The following is a 25282-nucleotide window of genomic DNA, read 5'->3' as shown; positions in this document are numbered from 1 at the left end:
CAGCACGAACCAAATAAGCTACAGAATATGTATGATTTCGAGCCTTCCGTGCTTTCATGTTTCCGACTTGTTTTTTACTTTTCCATTCAACCGCTTGCAGCTTCTTCTCGAGGGGTATGTGATATGATTTTATGCTTTCCAGAGGTTGTTTTTAATTTGAAACTTTTTGTAGGCAGGTTCGGTAAAGGGCACTAGAGATGTCGTAAAATCTCGATTATTCGATTAGTAACTAATCGATGACTCTCGATTCTTGCGATTATTGAATCGTTGGGTACCAATCAATTCAAAATTCAAGCTCTATCAGAATAGTCTATCTGGAATAGGGATCCTATAATATGGCACCTTACCCTGCAAATAAATCCAATTTGGTTTCATGAATAATAAATTGCATAGGAGAGATCTGTAACGGGCTTGGTGGTCATATGGCTACCGCTTCTGCCTCATACGCAGAAGGTCGTGGGTTCAATCCCAGGCCCGTTCCATTTTCCTACTTTATATCTTTTCATATATTTCTCATGTTCTAGCAATCGCTAGAACTGGAAATGGGCTTCCATACCATTTCTATCTTCTATCCCCCTATGACTACAACTTGATTAGTTCTAGCAGGTAACTGTTAGAATTCGAAATGAGCGAAAAAGTTCGTTTCGGCATCGAATTAGAATACTACACCACCCTTCAGGGTGGCCACCGAACCGGGAAAAACGGGAAAAGCGGGAAAAAGACGGGAAATTGAAGTCACCGGGAAAAAAAGCGGGAAAACCGGGAATTTTGGACCAGTACCGGGAAAAACAAATTTTCGTCAAGTTAAATTCGAAATTCTTTATTTAGATGGGCAGAAAACTGGAAGAAGAAAACAAAATTCTAAAAATCTTAAATCTAAAATTGATTTAATTACGAATCGAATGTTTTGATTGCCCAAAACATGCTTAAATCTATTTTAGAAAATGAGCGAAACCGCACAAAGTGCATTTTTGACTGATTTGAGACTGATATTTTGTTCATAGAATGAAACCCGAAAGTAATTCATATCAATTCATACATTTGTTGTTGGACATATTCAGTTATCCGATACGATTTGTGATCAATTCTGCTACACGAAAATGTATGCAGCAATATGGGTAATTTTTCATCGGCGCTTGGTGCGATTTAGCCGAACCAAATAATGATCTTGATCGGAAACAAATATCATATTAGTTGTTTTATAATTTTGTGGATTTTAAGTAAACCAATAACTATGATGTGGTTAAACACTGCTATCCATACTTCATTGCTAAGTTCTCTAAGTTAAAACATCTATTTAATTAAATTTATTTTATTAGAGAGAATTTAGTCTTTTCTCACATAATTTTGCGATAATTTCAAAAGCTTCAAGTAGAAGAAGAAGAAAGTATTCTTTCTGTTAATAGTCTGAATAGGATAAAACCAAGAGCTGATCATGAAAATATGTTGGCTATACATTGTCCCTATTTTGGCTTTGTCGAAGGTTTGCATCCAAGAAAAAATATTTAGCAAAGTTTTGCCGCTAAGAAAAGAATCAAACCATTGTAATTTGATGTTATTTTGGTATTACCATGACCATGTTGATTAAATGCCGGTTGACACTACCTACATGGCCACGAAGCGCACGATTTCAGTGTGACTGTTGATTAAAGCATTTTGCATAACACGTTGTTGGTAATTCAATGCACAGGTGGTTAAAGCTCAAAAATTCATACCCTATTTTTTTCAAGTTGAATAAAAACCGGGAAAAATTGACAAAATTCATCGGGAAAAGCGGGAAAAAACCGGGAATTCGAAAATCGTATTTCAGTGGCCACCCTTTCTATCACATTGGCAACCCGTTAACCAAGACGAACCTCTGCCATAAAACCTAACCCCCAGATTCCAATAAAATTCCGCAGGAACTCGTGGCGAGTGCAGAGGTGTTCTTGGCTTGCAGTGACTGCATCATCAATTCCTCCCCGTAACGCGCTGGGTAGACACCTTTGCGTGGTGTGTTACGGTGTAAGATCTACCACGGTCATATTGTCAGCTACAGGCAAATCCTGACCCAATGAATACCTTCCCCAATATCCAACTTCGTGGTACTTATGACATGAGAGTGTCGCTGAGTCGGGGGCCTCTCGTTAAGTAAGTACTACATCAACACTTCCTTCCCCTCCCAAGTTACGGTGAAGATGGGCGTGGCCAGGAGTAGTAATCCTCATGCTTTTGTGATTTTTATCCTAGATTGGAATCAAGGACCACACCCACCTTGATTTCTGATAGCAATCCGGATAATGATTATTCAAAAGAAAAACATGAGTATCACTAGTGTCCAATCTACGAAGTACACCGTAACTATGCTATGCTATGCAGTGACTGCATCATAAATTCCTTCCCATCCCCGATGACCGTGAGGACGTGGCCGTTATCGACCTTCCAGAATATTAGAACTCTCGGACTGTGCACATTGAGGTTGGAGTACAAATCCCATGCTTCCATCCATTGGTTCCCCGTGCAATTGCGATTGTTCTGGTCGATCACGGAGTAGCAACTACGAAATGCACGGTCATCATGCTCATGCTCAATAAATTGCATAGGAGAGATCTGTTTCGGATGCAATCCGTCATTTTTCAAGACACTGCAAAAAAAATGTTTAAAATTCGTTATTCGTCGGCTGTAGATCTAGCTCTTTGTAGTCTTGGAAAAAAGTGTTATAATTTTCTGATCATATGGCATTTTTTTAAAACGTTTATTTGAAGGCTCACTCGCCGTAACCAGCTTTACAGAGCCAAAATCTTGATTACCAATTTCTGGTGTAACCCGTCCCGCTTTTATTTTTCTTCAATAATATTCTTTCTTTGCGTGCAACATAAACAACCCTGCCGTTGTGTTCCGTGCTTGGGGAACACTGATCACCGCAAACTTTTTTGGATTCATTTTCTTCCTTCACTATAAAAAAAATACACGAGAGGACCGTGTGTTTAACACATACATTTGCGCAAATTGTCAAAGCAAATCAATGTCATGTGTAAAACTTACGACATCGATCATTCGAAACTCATCATCCGTTCGTATACCATCCACACGATGTTAACGTGTAAATCAAATCGAATTCAATTGAATTATTTGGCATATTCGCTTGCTTTATGCATGACTTTAAAGTATAATCGAGATGAAGTTCATTTGTTAACAAATGAATTTCGTGTTTTTTTTTCATATTTATATAATGATGAAGTATGCAAATTCCGTTTGGAATCCGATTTCCGTTATCGAATCGAAACCCAATTGAAGAAATATTTGTTTTATTGCTATAACTTCACCGAATCAACAATGGAGTTATAGAAAAAAAATGTCTTTGGTTTTCGTCCTTCTAACGGAAATCGCATTCCGGGCGGAACTATAATAAAATGAAAACGAATGTAAAAAATATATGTGAATAATAAATTGCTCCATTTAATCAATAAAAATGAATTAGTTGGGTACCAACGTACCAATTAGTTTGCCGTCTTCCTCTTCAATAGAACGAAAGTTATGACTTAGCATTATTTGCATCAATCAGCCGGTTATAAAAGTTCCTATGGGTAGGTGATGCTTCTGGTTGAAATTCCGTGAGTGTCGTAGTCCGATCTTGATTTATTCCCCATCCCCACCGTCTCCATCGGGAAGTAAACCTCCACTACTGTCCTGCGACAGCTTCCAAATTCCATGTTGGTTTGTTGGATGTACTTGTGTGGATTTACTGTTAATGAAAAAGGACATATGTTTTATTGAGGGAGTTGAGGCACGGACCATTTTTCTTGTGTGTATTAAATAAATGCTTACCTGTTTGTACGATGGTAGCAAGTGTTACGGTGAGCTTCTAAGCATTCCATGATTTGATGTTTCACGAGCTCAGGAAAGACTCAGGAAAGCTCAGGAGGGAATTGGAATACTCAAATACATCCGGCTGTTTACTAAAAGACGAATATAGTTATAGAACTAGCCTCTTATAGAAGCACTTATCATAATCAAATATTACCTGTTGATGGGACGACGGTTGCTAATTCTGTTTAACTGTAGTTCAGCGATGTACGACTGGTGCTGTTGGATTGTTGGCCGCTGCTATATAAGATTATTGGGTACTTATGAGGAGATGAAAAAATACATGATGATTATAATATGTTCCACTATAGTGGAACTATATTAACCTACCGATTTTACTCCTGATTTCGTCCATGTTCATCGGAGAAATTATTTATAGTTTACAGCGTTTTTTTTTTCGAACCATGTGCTTTCTCGTTGAAAAAGTAACACAATTAAGTTTGTTTGAATGCATCTCTTATTAGTTTGAGTAAGTTTATAACATTTCATAGACAAACATAAGAAATCGTGGTGTATCAAGTATGAAAATTGCTATAAATAATGACATTTGAACTGAGTTTGTGAAGAACATCTTAGTGATGTGAAATGCATTAGACTCCATGGTGTAAATTGAAATGAAATATTCACATTTTGGAACATATACGTCCAATGTGTATTTGTTATCGGTATCCATTGATATGCACATCATATTATGGTGGAACAAGTATGGAATACGACATAAACATTGACATATGAAATGAGTTTGTGAAGAACATGTCATCGATGTGAAGTACACCAGACTTGATGGTGTAAGCCGATTGAAAATATGCATATTCCGAAAAACATGAATCGAACGTGTATTTTTTTATCAGTGTTCCTTTTTGAACGCCGTCGCTTGTGTGTAACCTCAGTGTAGTCGGCAGATGAGCTCGATGTGTGTTCGTCTATGTCAGTCCATTCGTCTTCCTTCTCTTGTCGTCGTTCTTCAACAATAGATTCGTTCGGCGGCGATAATGTTTGCAGTTCATTGTTCACGGGAGGAAAATCGGCTTGTGTAAACAACTCGTCGGATGGCTTGGTTGATGATGGAGCTGCTGATGGAGTTTTATTTCCAGTGAATGTGGAGAAATCTTTACATTTTGCTCCCCGATGGACAGGTTGGCTACATTGCATACATGATTTGGGCTGGTTTTTGTATGTTACCATAGTAGTTTCGTTTCCAATAGTGATGAACGATGGAATGTGTCATCCTTTTTTTAAGTCTTTATTAGGGAGACTTTCAGAAATTCATCCTTATCACACACACCCCGTTCGATTATTGTAGTGTGGCTTACTGATGGCGGGAGATCGTGTACCCGAATGGTCACCGCCTCACAGTCAACGAAAACAGGAATACGAAACTCACTGTTTCCACAATGCATTATTCGCTTCCAGTTGTGCTCCGTCTGATAACGTGACACAACTTCAGCTGAATGCATTTCGATAAGCACACAGTTGCGAGAGTTATGCAACTGTATGCTTTTCACATCTGTATACTGAAGTTTTATTTCAGTCTCCAAAAACTGCTTCATTTTCCCAGCATCTGGGCGAACTGGGAGCACACTAAAATCTATTACCAATGTGTTTTTACGCACACCATCCATTATCCACAGACTGCTAACAAAGGCTAACTGCTAACAAAATAAAGAAACACAACCGACTTGGTTTGTGTCTAGCTGCCAACTGATCATTGAGATTCTCATGTCCGAATGTGTGAGTGGCGATAAAAGGAAAACAAACACTCCTAGATGGTGCAACTCAGCAAAGATTGGGTAAAAATGAGTATATTTCCATATATTTTTTGACTCTTTTGATATCATTGTGATGACCCGATCATTTTTGAGGTTATGAGCAAAAGGAAAACAAACATGTTTTTACACATGACGAATTGCACATTAGTGTGCGAGTGCTAAACGTCACTCATCTCTATATGCACTACAAAAATTCCACACATTTTTATTGGCAAAAATCCATTAATTTAATTCATGATTCTAATTAGTGCACACATAACCACTCTCCACGCGAAGTACAAATATAATCTATAATCAAATAAAATGTATGTGTGGTCTCTAATATGCAGTTATTGAATCTATGTGTGGGTACAAATTGCATATATTTGGGTCGCCAAATTGCAAAAATTTATGTGTGCGACAAATATATTCAATATAAAGAATTTTTTCGGTGTGGCATTTGTTTACACTTGAAAATGACAGAACAATGTTCCCTTTCATCATTATAACAGTTATGGCTCATCAAAAGAGGGTCAACTTTTTCCGAATAACTTGAATAACCTCTGCGAGCGATTATTGAAATGTCACTTTTAAGTTTAATTCTCCAATTGAGACAAACCCTTAGATGTGCTTCAGGTTAGATGTAGATCCAGATGGCAGCGCCTGTAGCACGACATTAGGCGAAATGTCGAAGTGTAGGACAATTCTCGATATTGATCAATTCTTGCAAACAGCTTTGGGAACATTCAATGTAATTTTTGCTACTTTTTCCAAAAAAAAAGGACAGAAGCATCGTCTTCGACCAGAGGTCGCACAGACTGAACACTTAACATCTAGCATGAAACAACGGACAGGACATTTACACAACACCCAGTGGACCAGTGGAGAGCTTTTCGCTTTACGAAAAGTTTTCTCCTTACCGGGGCGGGAATCGAACCCACACTTCACAGCACATGCATCTAGACGATTGACGTCGCTAACCGCACGGCCACGAAGTCCACATTTTTCATTGATTGTAGAGATTAATTAAATGTAAGACTGATTTGAGCTCCCAAAAAATCGATTCAATTAAAAATCGGCCAGAATAAATCGATTAATCGAGCTTAAAAAACCGATCCAGCAAAAAACGGATCGAGATCGCTCACTCATAGTTCGATCACGCATCAATTAACTTTTCGACAGCACGCAACAAAACAACAATAGTGATAGGTAATTGTTAAAAAGCAAGTACGAATAGTCCTCCTGACCTGTACGGGACAAACATATTTTTGACGGACATCTCATAGTGTCTGGGGATTCATTTTTTTTTTCAAAATAATCGAAATTTAAGTTTTGATCGTTTTCTAGGCTAAGTATTAATTGTAAATCATGTCGATGTTTAATTATTTGATTTTGAATATAATCCACTTATATATTGTTCTAACATCTATTTTATTTCCTACGAGCTGTAGGAAATAAAATAACAAAGTATACGTAAAGGCTGTAGGATCACTCCAAAACCGAACTTTTGATAGAAGGCTCGGAGACCCATAGTGTTATATACCAATCGACTCAGCTCGACGAATTGAGGTGATGTCTGTATGTGTGTGTGTACAAAAATGTGAGACACACTTTTTGGTACTTAGCATTATTCGATTTGCTCGCAACAAGTTGCAGTCGACGCGGATTGCGGTCTAGTTGTTTCCTATTGAAAATTGGCCCGATCGGTCATTGCGTTCCAAAGTTATTGAAAAAACATTGTTTTTCTGCCAAGGGTCCCCCCTTGGAAAATTTTTTTCAAAAACGAATTTTTTTTCAAAAATTGCAGCAATGCATTCAAATGACCGCAAATGCATATAAATTCATGGCTAAAGTGCTATTTCGACCTCTCTTATGTATTTTTCTTATTTTTTTAATGCGCGAGAAAGGCACCACCAACGCTAGGTGGATTAATCAGGGTTTTTGTATATAAATTTCCAACGAGTTGAGCACTGCCAAAACGTTGACCGATTTGGCTGAAATTTTGTCCAGAATATCAATATTTCGAAAAGTGGTTTTTGAGCCACCTTTTTGCACATATACCCTTAATCCCCGTCATCTTTGTGTCGTTACACACACCTAGAATTGGGGTTCCTTCTCTCGTACCATCTTCATTTCATGAACGTTGTGCAAACGAACGGAGCGAGTATTTTCAGCGCAGCATCCAATCTGGCATTCCGTCGCACTGCCTCCGAAACCAGATGCTGACCTCGAGCGCGCAGTCAGAGAGATAGAGAGAAAAGGAGCAACGTTTCCAGAGAGCACCGAACAAGTGAAGACGCGAAATCGTGGAAGCGAAACATCGCACTTCAAAGACAATAAACAAGTACAGCAACAATATCGACACATAAGATATCGGCCTACAGACTCGGTTGGAACGTACCGTGGAGAAAGGAACCTCCGCCAAAGGGAGGGGGAATGGTCGACCAAAGTAAACTGCAGTTATGTTTGCCCGTTCTTCATCTTTTCCCCATTGCTTCGGTTTCTTACTTATCCGGCTGCCCGTTCGCCACCAAAGCTGCCCAAGCTCGTGAAATGGTTGGTGAAACGGCAAATGCCAGTGCATTTGTTTGTCTGGATTTGTTTCAGCCTAGTCAGCCAACCACCATGAAATTGCAGTTAGTTGCTCCGAAACGATTGGGCAACGAAAAATGAAGTCAGTGCTCTGGTGTTGCTGCTGCACAGTTTGGCCACGGTTTGCCACAGATACACGTAGATACTTCCTCATTCATTTCGGAAAGAATATGTATGCGCGAAACGCGATCTACCAAACTTTCGATGTCGATGATGAACGAATTACGACCACGACTGCGGCGACAACAGGGGAGCATGAAAAAGTTAGTCAAGCGCTTCAACCGAGCGGACATTTGAAACTACAATAACATGGTTCCCTTTCCGCTAGTAGATCTCTATTTTCCCCTCAGAACATTTCATTCGGATCGAATACTAATTGTCTCTTTGTTTCGTTCTGATTTCGTTTGCAGATTTTCAGGTCCCCCTGATATGAACTACTTTGTCATGGCCGTCCTGCCGATCCCAGCTTGGAATATTGAAGGCCATCCCAACATTCACAGCATAGGTGATCCACCGTCTTCGAGCACAGCAGAAATCCAAAATCCAGTGTCAGTTTCGGTGTTATTAGACTTTGCCCTTGGTGGCGTCGTGTAGATCAACTGTGAAATAGATAGCAGCATCCGTTCAGTGGACCGCGCATAAGCGGTCAATAGAGTGTTTAATAGTGCAGGCAGTCTAGCGGATCAAGATCCTAGAGGGAGAAGAGTTTAATACTAGAGGTAAGTTTTCGGTATAAAGACATTAATTTTCGCTTTCGTTAGGTTGTTCGGCGAAAATGGCCGTAAGTTGACTTTTCAAGAATAAAAGCTCGGGTTAACACAGTTTATGCATTGTAGTTTCTAAGATTTCACATACAGCGCTGTTAAATTTCACATAATCGATTTTTTTTTTCTAAACATTTCAACGACGTTTATACACTACAAACTGCAAAACCCTTCTTAATTTGTTGTAGCGTATTTGATAGAGATTTCAAAAAGAAAAACACTAATCCAATATAAGAATGACTCCGTAACAATGCAACAGCATCAGCACATTAATTTGTCTTCCCATTTGATGTTAGCGCTACATGCGAGAGAGAAATCCCATTTCGCTCCTTCGCTATTCTAATGGTCGCTTATTCACAATCAACGATTAAAAGCGGAGAATACTTAGGCAAAATGCCGCTTTGCCGAAAAACTTCTTTCAAAGCACATATTTGCTGGAGTAAGGGCAAAGAGTACTGCCGTCCCAAGCATAATTGTCCTATATCATTTTTATGCGATGTCCTTTGGCTGCCTGCCCTCAACTTGTTTTACACAGCTATTCTAAAAAATATGGTCCTCAACGGAAAGTGCTTACGAAACTTGTATTATTGCTTTCCGTGGGATTTCTTCTCTGTTTTTTACATTTTCGCGAATTTGTCTCAGATTTGGTCTTCCACTCACGGAAATTGCAATGCCATTGAATGTAGTCGCGAAAATCGCGGGTTTATATTTACGCCCTCTCGAATTTTCTGAAATTATTGGATGAATTCAACATACCAATGTTTTTTTTTATTATTATTTTTATTTGAGTGATTTTTTAATTTTAAAATTAAGCTCATCACTGAACCAATGTTTGTCTTTTATATGAGTGTATGAGCAATGCTTTACAGGATCCAAACACTTGTGTTTAGAGCTTAATCTTTGTTCCCCTTAAATGTTGGATTATCATTACGTTTTGAGGAACGACTCTTTGCCTCTTTTGTTGTTCAAGGGTATCATCGTACGGAACTGGTTGTTATCAAATATGTTCACTAAGTATTGCGATAAAATGTTTTATTTTTCCGAAAGTCTATTGCATCCATTGCTTTTGCTTATTGACTCTTAGTTCTCTAGACTAGACTGCTCATTCCAACTATTCGTAATCTAATCCTTGGTGCTGACATAGTTTTGCTAAAAAATAAGTTTTGTTGGGTAGGATTTTAGGACTTCTCTGGAAAAATGGTTAAGAAATACCTACTTCATAAAGAATCTGGTCCTCTTGGTTTTTAACTAGCCAACATTGATGGTAAAAACAGCATAATATGATAAAACGCAGTAGGAAGTATAATTCTCTAGCCAATTTGTGATTTACGTGTGACTCAAGACAATGCCATCTGACCAACCACTTAGAACACATCGCATCGATATCAGTTCAAGTGGTGTAGAATCCAATCGGGAGGCTACCCTCTTAGATTGCCGCATTAGTTTGGACTTCGTAGATGCTGGAATTTTGAAGGCAATTTTGCTTGATAATCGTCTACACGACGTATAGCCTATTCAAACTACGATCTTTATCACTTGATATCTTCCACCGTCATTAGTCGTTTGAGTACACGTGACCGCATGCGTAGAACAATCACACCCATCAAATGCTTTAGCCAAGCAAGCCTTTGGCACTGCAGAGTGTGATTGATTCACACTCTATACAAATCCGCCCAGCTCGTTGTTGGGTCATATAATGTGATGTGATATTCTCGGATAATAATCAAGGTGGGCTCGCTTGACTGTGGAATGTGGATATACAACAGTAGAAGCACATGTGAAGATTGGACAAATCAAGCATCCGAAAGATATTCAATTTGCAAAAAAGAGCTGACCGTGGTGGATGTTGGTACTCGGATTCTGATGGCTTTTATGCAAACGTGACCTTTAAGTGGTCTTGTTGTGTAGGGGTGATCACGCCTGGCCTATCTAGAGAGTAGGAGGTTGAGGGTTCGAGTTCCTCCAAGACACGTGCACAGAGCTTGCAGAAATCGCTCTCGATAGATAGCGAATGACGATAAAAGAGAGGCAAAAACCTCTTCGAATCATAACAGGCCATGAAAACAAAACTATCGCACTTGTATAACAAGTTGGAAAAAAACTGATTCGAATAGGCCACCCCGACCGAGGGGGTTTGATAAAACACGTTTTTCTCGCTCTTTTTTAGTTGGGGACCATATTTTTTTCGCACAGCTGTGTAAAACAAGTGCAAATGCATCATCAGAACAGGTGCCCCTCGCAATTGGGGCTTATTAAAAGAAATTTATCATGGGTTGTAGCCACCCAAATCAGTTCATTATCGTAACAGCTACCGAAAAACGTCTCTCACGGTCTGCTACCTATTGAGAGACATACAGACATGATACGTGAGAGATTTTCTCATTCTCCTTTGGATTCAAACCCTGCACGTGGATACTATATCGCAAATTTCATATCAATTTGTCCTTTTCGAAACACGTGCTGTGCATATGCACAGCCAAGATATTTAACAAAAAAAAATGATTTTCGTACGGCCGAGTTGCCGAATAATATGCAATTAATTATGATAATTTCTCGTTGAAATTACAAAATGCCCATATAGTAAAAACTAAAATAAAATTTCAAGTGAGAATTCTGGAAAATCCAAAAATTTCTCGAAAATTTGAACCGATTATGACGTTTGACCGAACAAACCATTTAGCCGAAGCCCTAAGGTTATTTGGCCGGAAATATCATTTGGTCGGACAGTTACTTAGGCTGAAAAAATCGATTGGCTGAATAGCTGAATAAGCTGAAAATGCCCAGTGGCCGAAATAGTTGTTTGGCAGAAAGGATCATTTTAGCATTAGCATTGTTACGATGTAACAATGATAGATTGGATACTAGTGGCAGTCATGTTTTACTTTTGAGATCATTATCTAGAATGCTATCAGAAATCAAGAAGGTGAGTGGTCCTTGATTCCAGTCTTAAACAAAAATAACAAAGCATGGGGACTACTACTCCTGGTCACGCCCATCTTCACCGTAACTAGGGAAAGGAAGGAAGTATTGATGGGATATTTACTTAACGAGAGGCCACCGACAGCGACACCCTTATACGTACCACGGTGTTGGATAATGAGGAAGGTATTCGTTGGGTCAGGATTTGCCTGTAGCTGGCAATGTAACCGTGGTAGATCTTACCCCGTAACACACCACGTAAAGGTGTCTACCCAGCGTTACGGGTCACAGCGTTTAAAAGAAAGGGCCATTTGGCCGAAATGGATATTTGGTCGAATTTATCGTTTGACTTTGACGAAACGGTTGTTTTGCAGAAAGGATATTTTCCGGGACGGGAAAGGCCGTTTGGCGGAAAGTCACAAGATCGGAAGGTGTTTGGACGAATATGCTATTTACCCGAACAACATACGATTGCAAATGTTGTTCGGCCGAACTTGTTATTTTACCGAAACAGTCATTTTACCAAATAGGTCTTTCGACCAAAAATATAATTTCCCGAGATGGGCAATTGGCGAAAAGATTAAAACGGTAGCATTTCGCTGCAGCTTGTGGATTACTAAAGAGGATGCCTGATAGATATATTTTCCTTGAAAGCGACTCCAGATTTGTCTGCAAAGGTTGCAAAGTAACAACCCAGTATGGGTAATTATATTCAATTCCAGTCCAGCCAATGCCATTCATTGCTAACTTCTTGATTCTATCATATATTTTAGATTAATACACAACTATTTTGTTACACTTCGCTGGATTCCTGCACTTTTTCAACTAATAAACGTAATAAACTTGCGGGAAAAATCTCTTTGACATGGTTTTTTATCAGCCATGTTTGATCGACTTAAGCAGGCAGGCTGTTCAAGATTTGTTTCTTCTTTCCAATAAAGGAATTTTCTGAATGAGCTTACCTATTTTCGCACATCAGATGAACGGTTAACAATAACATGATGTTAGCTAACATATTGAATTAACATTTTTCATAAGTATAGCAACACGATTCAAAGTAGCAGGAGAAAATCGAAAATTAAAACATTCCTAACAATAACCCCATGAAAATAACTCGATTGTATTGTTATTTGCACACATAATAATCCGACGATATAATGGATCAGGATTGCTTATTCTATTTGAAGAACTTTGCGGATATTTTTTGGTCTAATTCATTTATCATGATTTAGACGATTCGCTTGCATAAAGTATTTCATCTGAAATATGGTATGGGAAAAGCGTTTTTGTTTTACTCGGGAAGTTGCAACACGTGAGAGTTTTGAGAGGATTCACAACAGCTGATCGATATAGAGAGGAGTGGTATCAGACGCACTTACTAAACTAAAAACATCAATGTACGCTGCGTCGAAAATAAGCATCCAATCATTGTAATTATGTATCTTGACGTAATAATATTAGGAGTCATAGTTCTAGCTGTTTATGCGAAATAATGAGAAAGTAATTACCTAGAACAAGGTTTACAATTGAATTTTCCCGTTGGTGCGTTTTTGCGGCATTCCCACCTAACGTATTGTTTACGTTTTGGGGGAAAAAATCTCGGGCATCGCTTCACGAGAGCAGGTATTTTCATTTTCTGCTTTCTGCCTTTGTTCAACGTAAGTAAAATTGCAACCAACCAAACAGCAACCCATCTTTATCTTTCATCCATCAAATAGAGCTGATATTGGAAATAATTGGCCAAGATTTCATCCATTTTGCTCGACACTTTTGGTTGCTTAAGTAAGAAAATGTGGGCAAGTATCGTTGTTTTTACCTACTTGGTGCAATATCCAAAATATATGCAAATATATGTTGATGTACAACAATAAATATGCTCAACCGCAGCATATTATGCTGCTGTCGATCACCAACTATCTTCTAAGCAGAGACAACTATCATGTACTTCAGTTGCATCACCACAGGTTTGTGAGTCCCGACCACTGGCACCCTGTTACTCAAAGCAGCCACACGCTGTATTGGAACCCGACAGATTCCAGTACCAACCCTGCACATTTTTTTCACGGGTGATCAAGCATGCTCCTTATTCTTGACATTTGACAATTATATTATGACCTCTTTCTTTTCCTCTATTTTCTCTCCCAGGTGTTTACGTTTTATCTGAACATTTGATGTGCAAGTGATCCGTAATCGTGAAGGAAGATGTCCGCTACGTCGTCTATTAGTACGACACAATCGTCCAGCAATAGCGGCAACAGCGGTAATACAAACAACAGCAATTCTAGCAACGTCCTTTCATCTCCATCGAACATCGTCATCCTGGATAATCAAATCCTCGACAGTAACGACGTTGTGGCGGCCGCAGGTCTTCAACAGCTGTCTGGCGCAGGACCCGGCAGTTTAAAACTGACGACCAGGGAGTGTGCCGTGCAGTATTCGAATTTAATCAGTAACTACTCAGCAAGTAGCAATACCCATAGTAATGCAACCATCATAGCAAACAATAACAGTTCTCAAATGAATACCGTAAATATAATACCGGGGGATGCCACTCAGACCAGCTCACGAGTGCAAGTATTGAGTAATGTACAGTTGGTGTCCTCGAAGAATGCCACTCAGCCGTCTACGTTCAGTTACGTAGACGCTAGTGGTAAGAATTTTAACGTCCTTACATCGAGTGGCAAGATTGGTCCTAACAAGCTGATAAGCGTACCAATAACTAAGGTGAAAACATTTAACAACATCGCACAGCAGCCACAACTGTCATCGCAGCAAAATCCAATTGTGTCATCCCACTTACCGCATCAGCACCAACCAGTTCTACAAACACAAGTTGGAAACGTACAGAAGGTGACTGTCCCGCGTAACATTCAACTGGTGACACGAATACCGAATCCTCCAACGATTTCGGTTAGCAATGGACGAGTCTCACAGATTACTCCCACTTTATCGTCAACTACCCAACAACAACCACCAACTCAGCAATTTACCATTCAGCAGTATGCGGATACCAGCGCTAATATGCCTCCCAGTTTGGAGATTCGGTCGTCGGTTTCCGGTCCGATCATCAACGCCGCCAACCCCGGCAATGTTGGCAAAGTTGCGTCCAACAAAAGCAAAAATATAGCATCATTGAAGATGATGCCAAACTCCCAAATGAACCAACCAAGTACAACAATGCCGACCAAAACGGTTGGCAAAAGCATGAGTGTTAATTTGAAAAGCGTACGGAACAATTCTAAATCCAGTGCATCCGGAATCAATTCGCAATATTATATTAAAAATTCATCTAACGGAACCCTACAGCAACAACCGGGAACCACCACATCTATTTATACAACCTCTCCAGCTCAAGCCGTGTATCATAATCCGACGCCTCATCCACCACAGCAACCTATCCAAATCCCAGTCAGCACCACCACCATTACCGGGAAAGGTAGAAGCGTGTACAAAACATCAAAAAACCAGTTGATCCAGATTCAACAGCAGCAGCAGCCCCCTCATCAGTCTCCCCAGAGATCGATAACTCCCTCGTCCAGTCCGGTCAGCGGAAGCATTCCACCAAATACGAACTACGGCAGTATTGTCTCGTCGTCGATGGTTCCAGGTAACCGTTATCAGAACTTCAATTCGTATCCAATCCCAGCTTCTCAGTCCCAGTCCAGTAGCACAACGTCCGTCAGCAACAACTATAAACCGTTTAATCATCTCTACGCAGGTGCTACATCGTCGTCTTCAGTGACGTTCGAGTCATCTGGATCTCCGTCGGTGACCATGGCGAGTAGTGGAAGCGGTAGCCACCATGAGCATCCAATTCCATCGGTCACCGTCACCGGTTATAGCAGTTCTACCGGAAAGAACAAGAAGTATGCTTCCGCCTTTCAAAACGAAAGCAATAGTCCCGGGTTTGTGTTGTCGCCTGTAAAAATGAAGGGTACAGGTCGCGGTCGGAATAACAGCATGTCCAACTACCAGCCGACCGAAGCCGCTACTCCGTACCAGCGGTATTCAACTTCTCCATCTCGACCGCTGCAACAGTTCCAAGCAGCATCACCCGTTGGTAACTCTGGACCTGGACAAAGTCATCTGCATCAACATGCTTCAACCAGTGGAAGAGAAGACCAAGCTTTCCTTAACGGTCAGCAAATGACCGACGAATCGTCTGCACGTATTCTACAGAGCCTATCACAACGAGCGCCCGAGCCGAACAAATATGGCAGCAGTTACAAACAACAGCAGTTTACGTTCTACGGTTCGGATAATGTTCCCCAGTCTCCTACGCCGAATTTGTCTGCACCACCCAGCGCCAGCAATGCGAATACAACAGGAGTCGTCTACGATCCCAGTGATTCCAGGTTCTACGAAGATAAACCCGATGGCAGGCGGACAAGGTAGGTGTTTCTAATGCTAATCTAATTTTCGAATTAGACCAAAACTGGATTCATTTTATGATATTGTAAGGCCCCATGGTCCCTAAATGCATCCCAAAATTTGTTTTACTTTGCAGCTCATCGGAGGTCATCACCTACGCAGACAATATTCCTCTACTAGAAGGTTATCCTGCAAAGTATGATGCCTATAACCATCCTGATGACAACATTATCGAAGAAGTGAGACCCGCTCCGGTAGATGTCTCCAACGGCCGGTTTTACATCTTGCAGGCAGTTCTCCAGGATCATACTTATTTCGCTCCGTCACCAGAGCCGAAGGTACCGGAGGCGCAATCACAACCAGCAGCGGTGACAACACTCCCGCAGCAAATCCAACCAGTGGTTGCTTCTGTGTCGCATCACCCACCTCCTTTGCATCACCACCTACAAGTGCAACCTTCCTCTCAACAACAGCAATATTTGCAGCAATCTCATTCACCGCAACCACTACAACAGCATTCAATTTATAAGCACCACTCCGTCTTATCTGCACCAATTGCTTCGGTTGCTCCTACTGTGACAACTCCCTCGTCAGCTCCAATCAATGCTACAATGTCCTCGTCTGCAGTAGCGGTTCCGTTAACCCAAATGAGTTTGAACACTCTAACCGCCATCACAGTTGGTTCTAGTTCTCCGGTATGTCCATCGATCGTCACCACTACCACCCCAGCGGTTGCCAACCAGCAGCTGCAGTCGCAGTCGGTGATATCAAACAGCACTCTGGATTACATCTACCAGCGGCAAGCTCCCCAGGATGACGATGCAAACTCTGTCATTAGTACGGGTTCGCGGAATTATAACAACATGGACATCGATTTGGGCGAGGAAACCGAAACGGCTCCGGAGGGCGAAGGCGAGGACGACTCCGTAACACGGTGCATTTGTGATTTAACCCATGATGATGGCTACATGATTTGCTGTGATAAATGCTCGTAAGTATTTTTTTTTATTGAATAACTTTTCAATTCTGACAGTTTTCGCCTGTATTTCCGAGTTCAATGTGATGCTCGTATGCATAATCTTTAATTGAGAACCTTTATTCAATGATTTGATGTTAACCATGGGTAGACAATTTTGAATATTTTTTAGAGTAAAATGTTGGTTCATTAGCTATAATTAAATATGAAACTATTTTAATCAAAATAATTTTCTATGATAACACAAATTTGTTTCCCATTCCAATACTTTAACTTCAATTTCTCATGCATAAAAAATTACAACTCACTGAAATAAACCAAACATTGATTTTTTAAAATCTAACTGAATTTTAATAAAGCATTCCTCTCGTCCCTAACAGCGCCTGGCAGCACGTAGACTGCATGGGCATCGATCGGGCTAACATTCCGGACGAGTACAACTGTGAGGTGTGCCAGCCAAGGCCTGTAGACCGGGATCGCGCCCGGACGCTGCAGTTGGAAAAGCGGAAGGAACAATCTCTACTCCTGGCGAACAACAATCTCCAAACACCGCTGGGCGATGCATCCGTATCCAGTACGAATCTGATGGGTATCGCCGGTTCAGGGTCAACCTTGGGCATTGTAAACAGTGCTAAAGGTGCCAACCAGTACACCACTGGTAAAGCTTTGGCCGGTACGAAGAAAAGCAAGACCACGAGTGGCTCGAAAAAGAAAACAGGAGAAAGTGCTGCTGCAAAGAAGGCAGCCAAGAAGGCTTTGGATGCTCTGAATCGAGTCAACGGGAAAAGGAAAGAGTTGAAGAAACCGTCGAAGAAGAAAGTCAAGACGACTGAACAAAACGCAGAAAAGATGTCCAACATGATCCGGACGTGGATTGACAATTACGAGCGCGCCGTAACGAACCATTATTCGCCAGAACTGCGCGCTCGATTGACGGCTTTCGGCAAAATGCAATCTCAGAATCCTTTGCTGAATTCGGATCGCTTGATTACGCCAGGGTCGGTAACGAATTTATCGCAAAAATGTACCACTGTTCCTCATGCTGGCGGGAAAATTTTGATCAGCATTGAAGAAATTCCTCCAAAGACTCCAATTATCGAAATACGAGGGAAGTACATGCTCTCTTCTCAGCACAAACAGCTCCAATCGTTATTCAACATGGCAGCGAATGGAAAGCTGAGCAACAACAAAAATGCTGGTCCGTTTTTGTTCCTCTACCAGGTGACGCAAGGTGGAATGGAGCTTTGTGTCGACACTCGAACGTACGGAAATGATGCTCGATTTGTTCGACGATCCTGCAGGCCTAATGCCGAAATTCTCCACAATGTCGAGAAAGGGGTGGTGCACCTGTATGTTGTTTCAACGGCAAACATCAAATCCAATACCGAAATTACTATAAAGCATGATGAGCAGCTGATTCAGAGGGTAGGTGGGGTCGTCATATTGACCCATACCACCGTGACGAAGCTGTGCGCCTGCGGTCTGATCAAGGATTGTCAATATTCAGCACAATTGAGTGATGGGTTGCTTCCTGCGACCAACACTATTGGACCTAATGTAGCTGCGATTTGTGGAAGCTTGCCGAATGTTCCAGGAGTTGTCAGTAGTTCGACGCCGGTTCCTAAAGTGACTAAAAGTAAGAAAAACAACGGTGCTCTAGGAGATGGCGAGAAGAAGCCCGCCAAAAAGCGAAATAGTAGATCCACCAGCTCAAACGCTGAAACTCGTCTTCGGTCAATATCGTCCAGTGGAGACAGCACCAGTGAATTGATGATGTATGTCCAGCAACAATCACAATCACTGCAACAGTCTCCTCTGCCGCAACAACAGCCTCCTTTATCCCCAATACAACCGGTGCAGCAATTCCAGCCAACTCCATCGCAACTGGTGCATCAACAATTACAACAAACTGCAATGCATTTCATGCAACAACAACATCAACAACAGTCTCAAACTGGTTTGATGCAGCCAACGCAGCCAGTTTATATGTATAGTCCACCTTCAACACTACAATCCCAACCTCCGGCGCTGGCACCACCATCAGTGCAGTTACAACCACCGGTCATACATTCACAAACACCGCCACGCCCTCCCATGAGTCCAGTAATGAATGTTACTCAACATAGGGTAGGATTCTATGCTGAGATTAAGTCACCCATTAATTCACCACCTCCATTCAATATGAGTGGACCACCGCCGTTGGTGATTCCATCAATGCCATCACCAGTTAAGACCTCGTCGCAACAACCTCCTCCGTTACAACCCATGTCGGATGTTTCTCATCCTTTGGGAGTGTCGAGGAATGTTCCTGCCTTGGCCATTTCCAATCATTCCCATCCGCCGTTGCAAGACCAGGCACGAATGGATTCTATTCAGCAACAGCATCAAATCATGGAAGATATAATCAAGATCAAAATCAAATCGCCAAAAGCCAGTCCAATAAAGCAAGACTATTCTCCGGTACCATCAGTCTCACCGACAAAGGTGGCACCAACTTGCATGTTGTCTCCGCCCCCACCACCACCAATTCCAGTCGCTCAGAGACCACGCTGTGCGGAGAGTCTGAAACAAGAGCTTTTCCAATCGCATTATCAAGCGCCAGTTCGGCCTCCATCACCGGCGCCTATGATAGTTTCATCTCCGGTGAAAGTTGAATATCCTTCGCTTTTGGAATTGAAACAGGAGCCTGTACCTGTCAACAATGAACCACAACCTCTGGTTGTAGATGAAAAACCACCGTTGCTGGTAGAGATTAAAGAAGAGCAAGATATCAAATCGGAAGTTGTCCCTGACACAGAACCACCGGAGGTGGAAGAAAAATTATTGCCTGACGTCAAAATCGAAGCAGAGCCCTCTCCTATGTTGGAATCTACAGTGAAAGAAGAACAAATTGCCGAATCTCCGAGCGAAATAGATAGCAAAGAAGGAATAGAACCTGCGAGTTATTGTGACAGTGCTAACAGTTCCCCAGTAAAGTCATCTCAGCTATTGCTTCAAACTCCCGGCGGCAATGCAAGCGGTGTGAATAGTGCGCACAGTTCCCCACAATCCACATCGTCGCCGCATCTTCCTCACAGTGGAAGTGGCGGCAGCAGCAGCAAAAAGAAAAGCAACCCCTTCAAAGATTCCACTGCTACAGAGAAGAAGGAAAAGCCACCATCGAGGAAATTGACACGAGAAGAACGTAAAATGGAGGCCATCGTCAAGGCGTTTGAGAAAATGGAGCAATCTCAACAGCGGAAACAAGAGCTGAAGGAACAACGCAAAGAAGGAAAGCGACGAAGTGTTTCCTCGTCTACGCCAGATGAGAGTATTCCTTCAGGTGGAAGTAGCGCCACCAAAAAGAAGTGCTTGAGTTCTCAAAAACGGAAGAAAAAGAAAAGTAAATCCTTGAGCCAACACTTCGGATCTCCGAATCAGAGTCGCAAGAAGAAAGTGTCAAAGTCGGCAAAGAAGAGCAAAAATGCAAGAGTATTGGCATTGGATAAGGGAACTTCTAAGCAACCATACGAAAGTAAGGAAGCCGAGTTGCTGCTAACGTTCTCACAATCGGGCGAACCCTCAACGCAAACCTATTTTGGAGATGACGTAAAACCTCTGGCGGACGTTGCGCCTGCTAGTAACAGCGAATCAGTGCCATCGGCGGCAGCAAGTTTGCCGTTGCTAAGCTCCGCCTGTATGTTGATAGAAGCAGCCGTAGGGCCATTGGAGCAAGTGCCTAGCACCAGTGCATCAACGATAGATCAGGACTTTAAGTTCCCACAGAAAGCAAAGACCAAGAAGAGCATGAGTCGCGAGTGGTTGAGTGGTCAAGCAGTGGATGCATATCGCAGAAACACACCGGATCAGGACTCGGGGTATATGAGTGAAGACAAATCACATGAATATCGTAGGACACCATTCGAGGATACTGGTCTGACGCCGTTAGGTGTGGATGTGAGCGACCCAAATATAGGCATAGTGGCGAAAAAAGTTGAGGAATTCATTGCGCAAAACTCGCCTCAACCGGAAGAAGTAACAACTGTTTTTAAATGGGATGAAAAAGTCAGCGCAAGTTCCACTTCAGTTAGCAATTCCCAGGAACAAGCTCATACTCCGACAAGTGCTGGAAACGTATCGGAAAGTGCTGCTGCCAAGAAGCGTTGGCTGCGACAGGCCATTTCCGAAGAGACGGACGAATTAACGCAAGCTTCCTCATCTCCTCCGCCAAATGGTTTTACCACGCCACTAAAGAAACGACGTGTTATTCGACAATCTGACGAAGTAATCCAATCTCAACCTCAACAGCAACCTACCCTGATATCGGCCCAAAAGATTGACTTTGCAGATCTGCCTGCAACACAACATCAACAACAACCACTGGTGATCAATTCTCAACAAAGCTTTGCGGACAGTGGTCTACAGTGGCCAAATTCCGGCCCTCCTCCGCTGTCGTATCCCTTTGGTGTGTCTGAAAGTAAACAAGCAATGGACCTGTCCAGGACAGCAGTTCCTCCAATACGGTTACAACAACAAAGGATACAACCTTATAAAATAGTCCCCATCGCACAGGCGTTAACCCCATTACACTTCAGCGATCCTGGGCCGCTGCCAACGCCACCGGCAGTTACGGTGCCGATTCCGCCAGTACAAGCTCACCATCACCTTATTCCAGTAGAATCTCGAGAAATCTTAAGGCAAACTACTCTTCCACCTCCACCACTTGTGACCCAACAACCACCGCTGATCACCTCATACGAAAAAGTCCCCCCACCACCAGCGTCAGCTGTTGCTGCAATGGTTCCGGCTTCGCTTCTTCCTCCGGAAGTACCTTTCGTTACCTCTGCAGAGCTGCAACAACAAGCTCGCATCGACATCAGCTATCCGAGCCCCGCGCAACCAACGGGTATTACTCGTAGCAAAGGTAGCCAGAAGTACATTGGCAGTCCTGCCAAATTCCAACCTTCTTCGCCATGCGAATCGCTCAGTTCCAGCGTGGCAGAAACACCGGAAAAGAACTCGGTAGCCGGCAGTAACAGTAGTGGCAGTTTGGGAAACTCTGATGTCGATGACGATGCTCATGAAGAACTTGCCGTGAAACCAGAAGTAGAACAGACATCTGCTTCAAAAGAGAAAGAGGAGTGCTCGAAAACTAAAACGAGTGAAGAATCTGATAATGGAAGTTTATCAGTAACTGAAAGTTCAACTACATTAACTAGCAGTACGAGTTCTACCGATATGAATGCTTCTGAATCGTCCTTACAGAAAGATGTAACAGTGCAACAGGAACAAGTGACAGTTCAGGAACTTGCACACGAAGAAGCCGAAGTAGAACAGATGGATATAAGTGAAACAGTGATGGATTCAACGATAGAAGCGCTTGTACCACAAACCGAAGAAGCAGCTGATGAGCGGGAGGATATCAAACCCGCGGTAACAACAAAAAAGATTGAAAGCGAAGTACCCAGCCTGAAGATAATGGCGAATAGTAAGGCCTTAAATGGACGAGAGAAACGTGTACCGGCTGTTCCTGAAGTGGATCGTGAGAAGAATGAGCTTGAGGACCTACAGAAAGCTATAGCCTCTTTTCATTCGCAAAACATCATGAATCTGATCTCTCGGAACAAGAAGTCTAAGAAAGTCGTCACCCGTGAGAACAGTGTTGATGGTAAGACTGGATTGTCCAAGAAAACTACCAGAAGTAGATCGAACGCATCAAGCAAGGAGGGAAGTGTTACACCGACAGCTCCGCCATCCCCCTTGGACGATGAGCAAGAAGTACCAGATGTTGTCGAATCGGTTCTGGTTGGCGCTTCAGAAGAATCAGCAATCGTTTCAGAACCAGAACCTGTACCTGCACCCGTACCTGCGCCCGTGCCTGCACCAACGCCAGTTCCATCTCCAATGGAGGAACCGTCATTATCTACTCTTGGTCGATCCTACTCACATCCATCCTGGCATACGACGGACACTTTCCGAGAGTCCACCGCGGATGTGCGCAACAGTTATTCGACACTCCGACCGGATATTCCCCAGATCAATTACAACTCGCCCAGTACATACCAATCAAAGGCAGCTCGCGAACTCTTGTCATCCCTGTCGTCTGGATCTGAACCACTGTCCAGCTTCTCTAGTTACCGCTCCAGCACATCCTCATTCTTGGACTATCCCAAATCGTCAATAGTTGGGAGCACTGCGACAACGAGTAGTAGTGGTACCAACAGCACCACCTTTCAGTACAGAGCTTCCAGCGAAATAAGCTCACTGATTGATAAAGGATTCTCCAGCTCGCGACCATCCAGCTTCTCATCGCTTGGCCCAGATCGAAGCACGGATCGGGTGAGCAGTTCCTTCCTACTTTCGTCGACTAAAGTCACCGACAATCTGTCGACACTGGGATCGACGGGCAGTGCCTATCCAAAGATCTTCACCAAAACCGCCAGTTCGGATCCGAGATTGAATCCTGCCCTGACTACACCTGAACCACCGGCGTCTGTTACTCCAAAGCGAAAACTATCCATCAACGAATACCGCCAAAGGAAAATGCAGTCCTGTAGCACTACCACCTCGTCCTCGGTTGCAGTGTCTTCGACGGTAGCTACCAGCACGACGATGACCCCTGAATCTGGTAGCAGTAGCTGTAGCAGCAGCAACAACAGCGATGCCGGTGGTAGCAGCCAGATAAGCAGTAGCCTCGGCAGTAATGATGTGAGTAGCTCCATCAGCAAAGAACTGGAATTGGAACTGGAACTCGGAGAGGAGAAAGCATCAAATGAGGATGTCGAATCGAAGGGAAGCTTGAATGAGACGGTCAGCTCCAAGATGACAACCGAACAGAGCGAACCTTGTCTAACGGAAGGAACAGGTGAGTCGAATTATTGAAAGAAGTACATAGTAATTTGCCCGTATATGTAAAACGGTCCCATGTTAGTTTTCAGCAAATTCGCAAAATCTATTATTGGGGCAATTGTACCAAATAAAAATAAGTTGATCATAATAATTTTCATTTTTTTTTCCTTTATTCACAGTGTGATTCGAATGATTTGACTAATCAGTAAAAGATGGAAACTAGCTTTAGTTGAAAGTGGCGTTTCTATTGAACTAATTCTGGCTCAATAGACGACGCAGTTCAACGACAACTTTCAAAGGTTGATCTACAAGGTATGACAAAAACAAAAATAGATGGTATGATATTATATTTTATGATTGTTTATAATTTTAGTGCATCACATATTGGCCCTAGTTCAGTCAATGAAGAAATTGAGCATGACCTACCGCTGATCACCACCAGCGCAGTAGATATCAACAAGGAAGATGACATGTATAAAAAAAACTACAAACCACAAAGCAATTAAATGCAGTCTTGGACGGCACGCTGGTCACAAGGTGTACCAGCCCGGGAACGTAGCCAGCAGTTACGGAGTGATATATGGAGAAGGTGTGGAAACAGAGAAACGCCTGGCGCGCAAATAAGAAGAGATCTTTTGTATTGTTTTTTATTAGCAAAGAACAGTTTGAAAGGAATTATATACTTCTTGTGGAAGTAAAGATGATTCGTAGGATATATTGTGATGTTCTGATGAAGCTCCTAGGTTTAGTGCCGTAATTGTAATATTGTAATTTAGGATCAAGAGTAGTTTTCGAATAGCATTAGACGGAGGTCGCTCCCAGTTCGAAGCCATTTTCTGTTTGAACGATGATGATGAAGTCACATAACATTGCGAGCGCCGCATCTATGTAGAATAAAATACATTGTATAAACTGTAACATTCGTTCATAGCGCCCCTTTTCTGTTTGCCACAAACAATTTTATTGACAATTTGAACGAAATAAATATCAACTACTTGTGTAAACGCGACTGTGTGCTCAATGTCCGGCCAGCGTTTTGTGCCAGTCTTGAATTCCAATACAATTAGTCCCCATCAATCGCATTCTCGTAGTTAAGAAGGCAATATATTGGAAGAAGCGATACCGTATTGGATCCTTAGCAATTAGGACACTGTACATAGGTAAAAAAAATAAAATATTGAATCGCGAAGACTGATTTCAGAAGTTGTGAAAACTGTAAATTTTGTAAATGATCTTTT

At 42.1% G+C, this 25282-nt stretch overlaps 1 protein-coding gene and 1 long non-coding RNA gene across 6 annotated transcripts in view; one reads left to right on the top strand and one right to left on the bottom strand.

The window, feature by feature from the left end:
• The window catches only part of LOC134227475 (microtubule-associated protein futsch), a 39912-nt gene extending 14864 nt beyond the window's left edge, over window positions 1–25048 (top strand). For 2 of the 5 annotated variants that reach the window (XM_062708992.1, XM_062708993.1), the window contains exons 2-7: window positions 8597–8905; window positions 14015–16260; window positions 16377–17231; window positions 17576–24060; window positions 24224–24356; window positions 24418–25048. In XM_062708992.1, the coding sequence (XP_062564976.1) occupies window positions 14072–16260; window positions 16377–17231; window positions 17576–24060; window positions 24224–24228 (9534 nt within the window). In that variant the 5' untranslated portion in view covers window positions 8597–8905; window positions 14015–14071 and the 3' untranslated portion in view covers window positions 24229–24356; window positions 24418–25048. The remainder of the gene's footprint in view (window positions 1–8596; window positions 8906–14014; window positions 16261–16376; window positions 17232–17575; window positions 24061–24223; window positions 24357–24417) is intronic. The other 3 variants (XM_062708997.1, XM_062708996.1, XM_062708995.1) reach the window with 3 other exon arrangements.
• Window positions 3511–4988, bottom strand: LOC134224454 (uncharacterized). Its single transcript, XR_009982945.1, has 4 exons — window positions 4177–4988; window positions 4004–4106; window positions 3808–3938; window positions 3511–3724 (listed from the first exon to the last, which is right to left on the bottom strand). It is a non-coding gene; the product is annotated as an uncharacterized LOC134224454 (long non-coding RNA).
• Window positions 25049–25282: the final 234 nt, after the last annotated feature.

This window comes from Armigeres subalbatus, chromosome 3 (assembly GCF_024139115.2).
Source record: "Armigeres subalbatus isolate Guangzhou_Male chromosome 3, GZ_Asu_2, whole genome shotgun sequence".
In the NCBI taxonomy this organism is placed as follows: domain Eukaryota; kingdom Metazoa; phylum Arthropoda; class Insecta; order Diptera; family Culicidae; genus Armigeres; species Armigeres subalbatus.
This window is presented reverse-complemented; position numbering and strand designations above follow the sequence as displayed.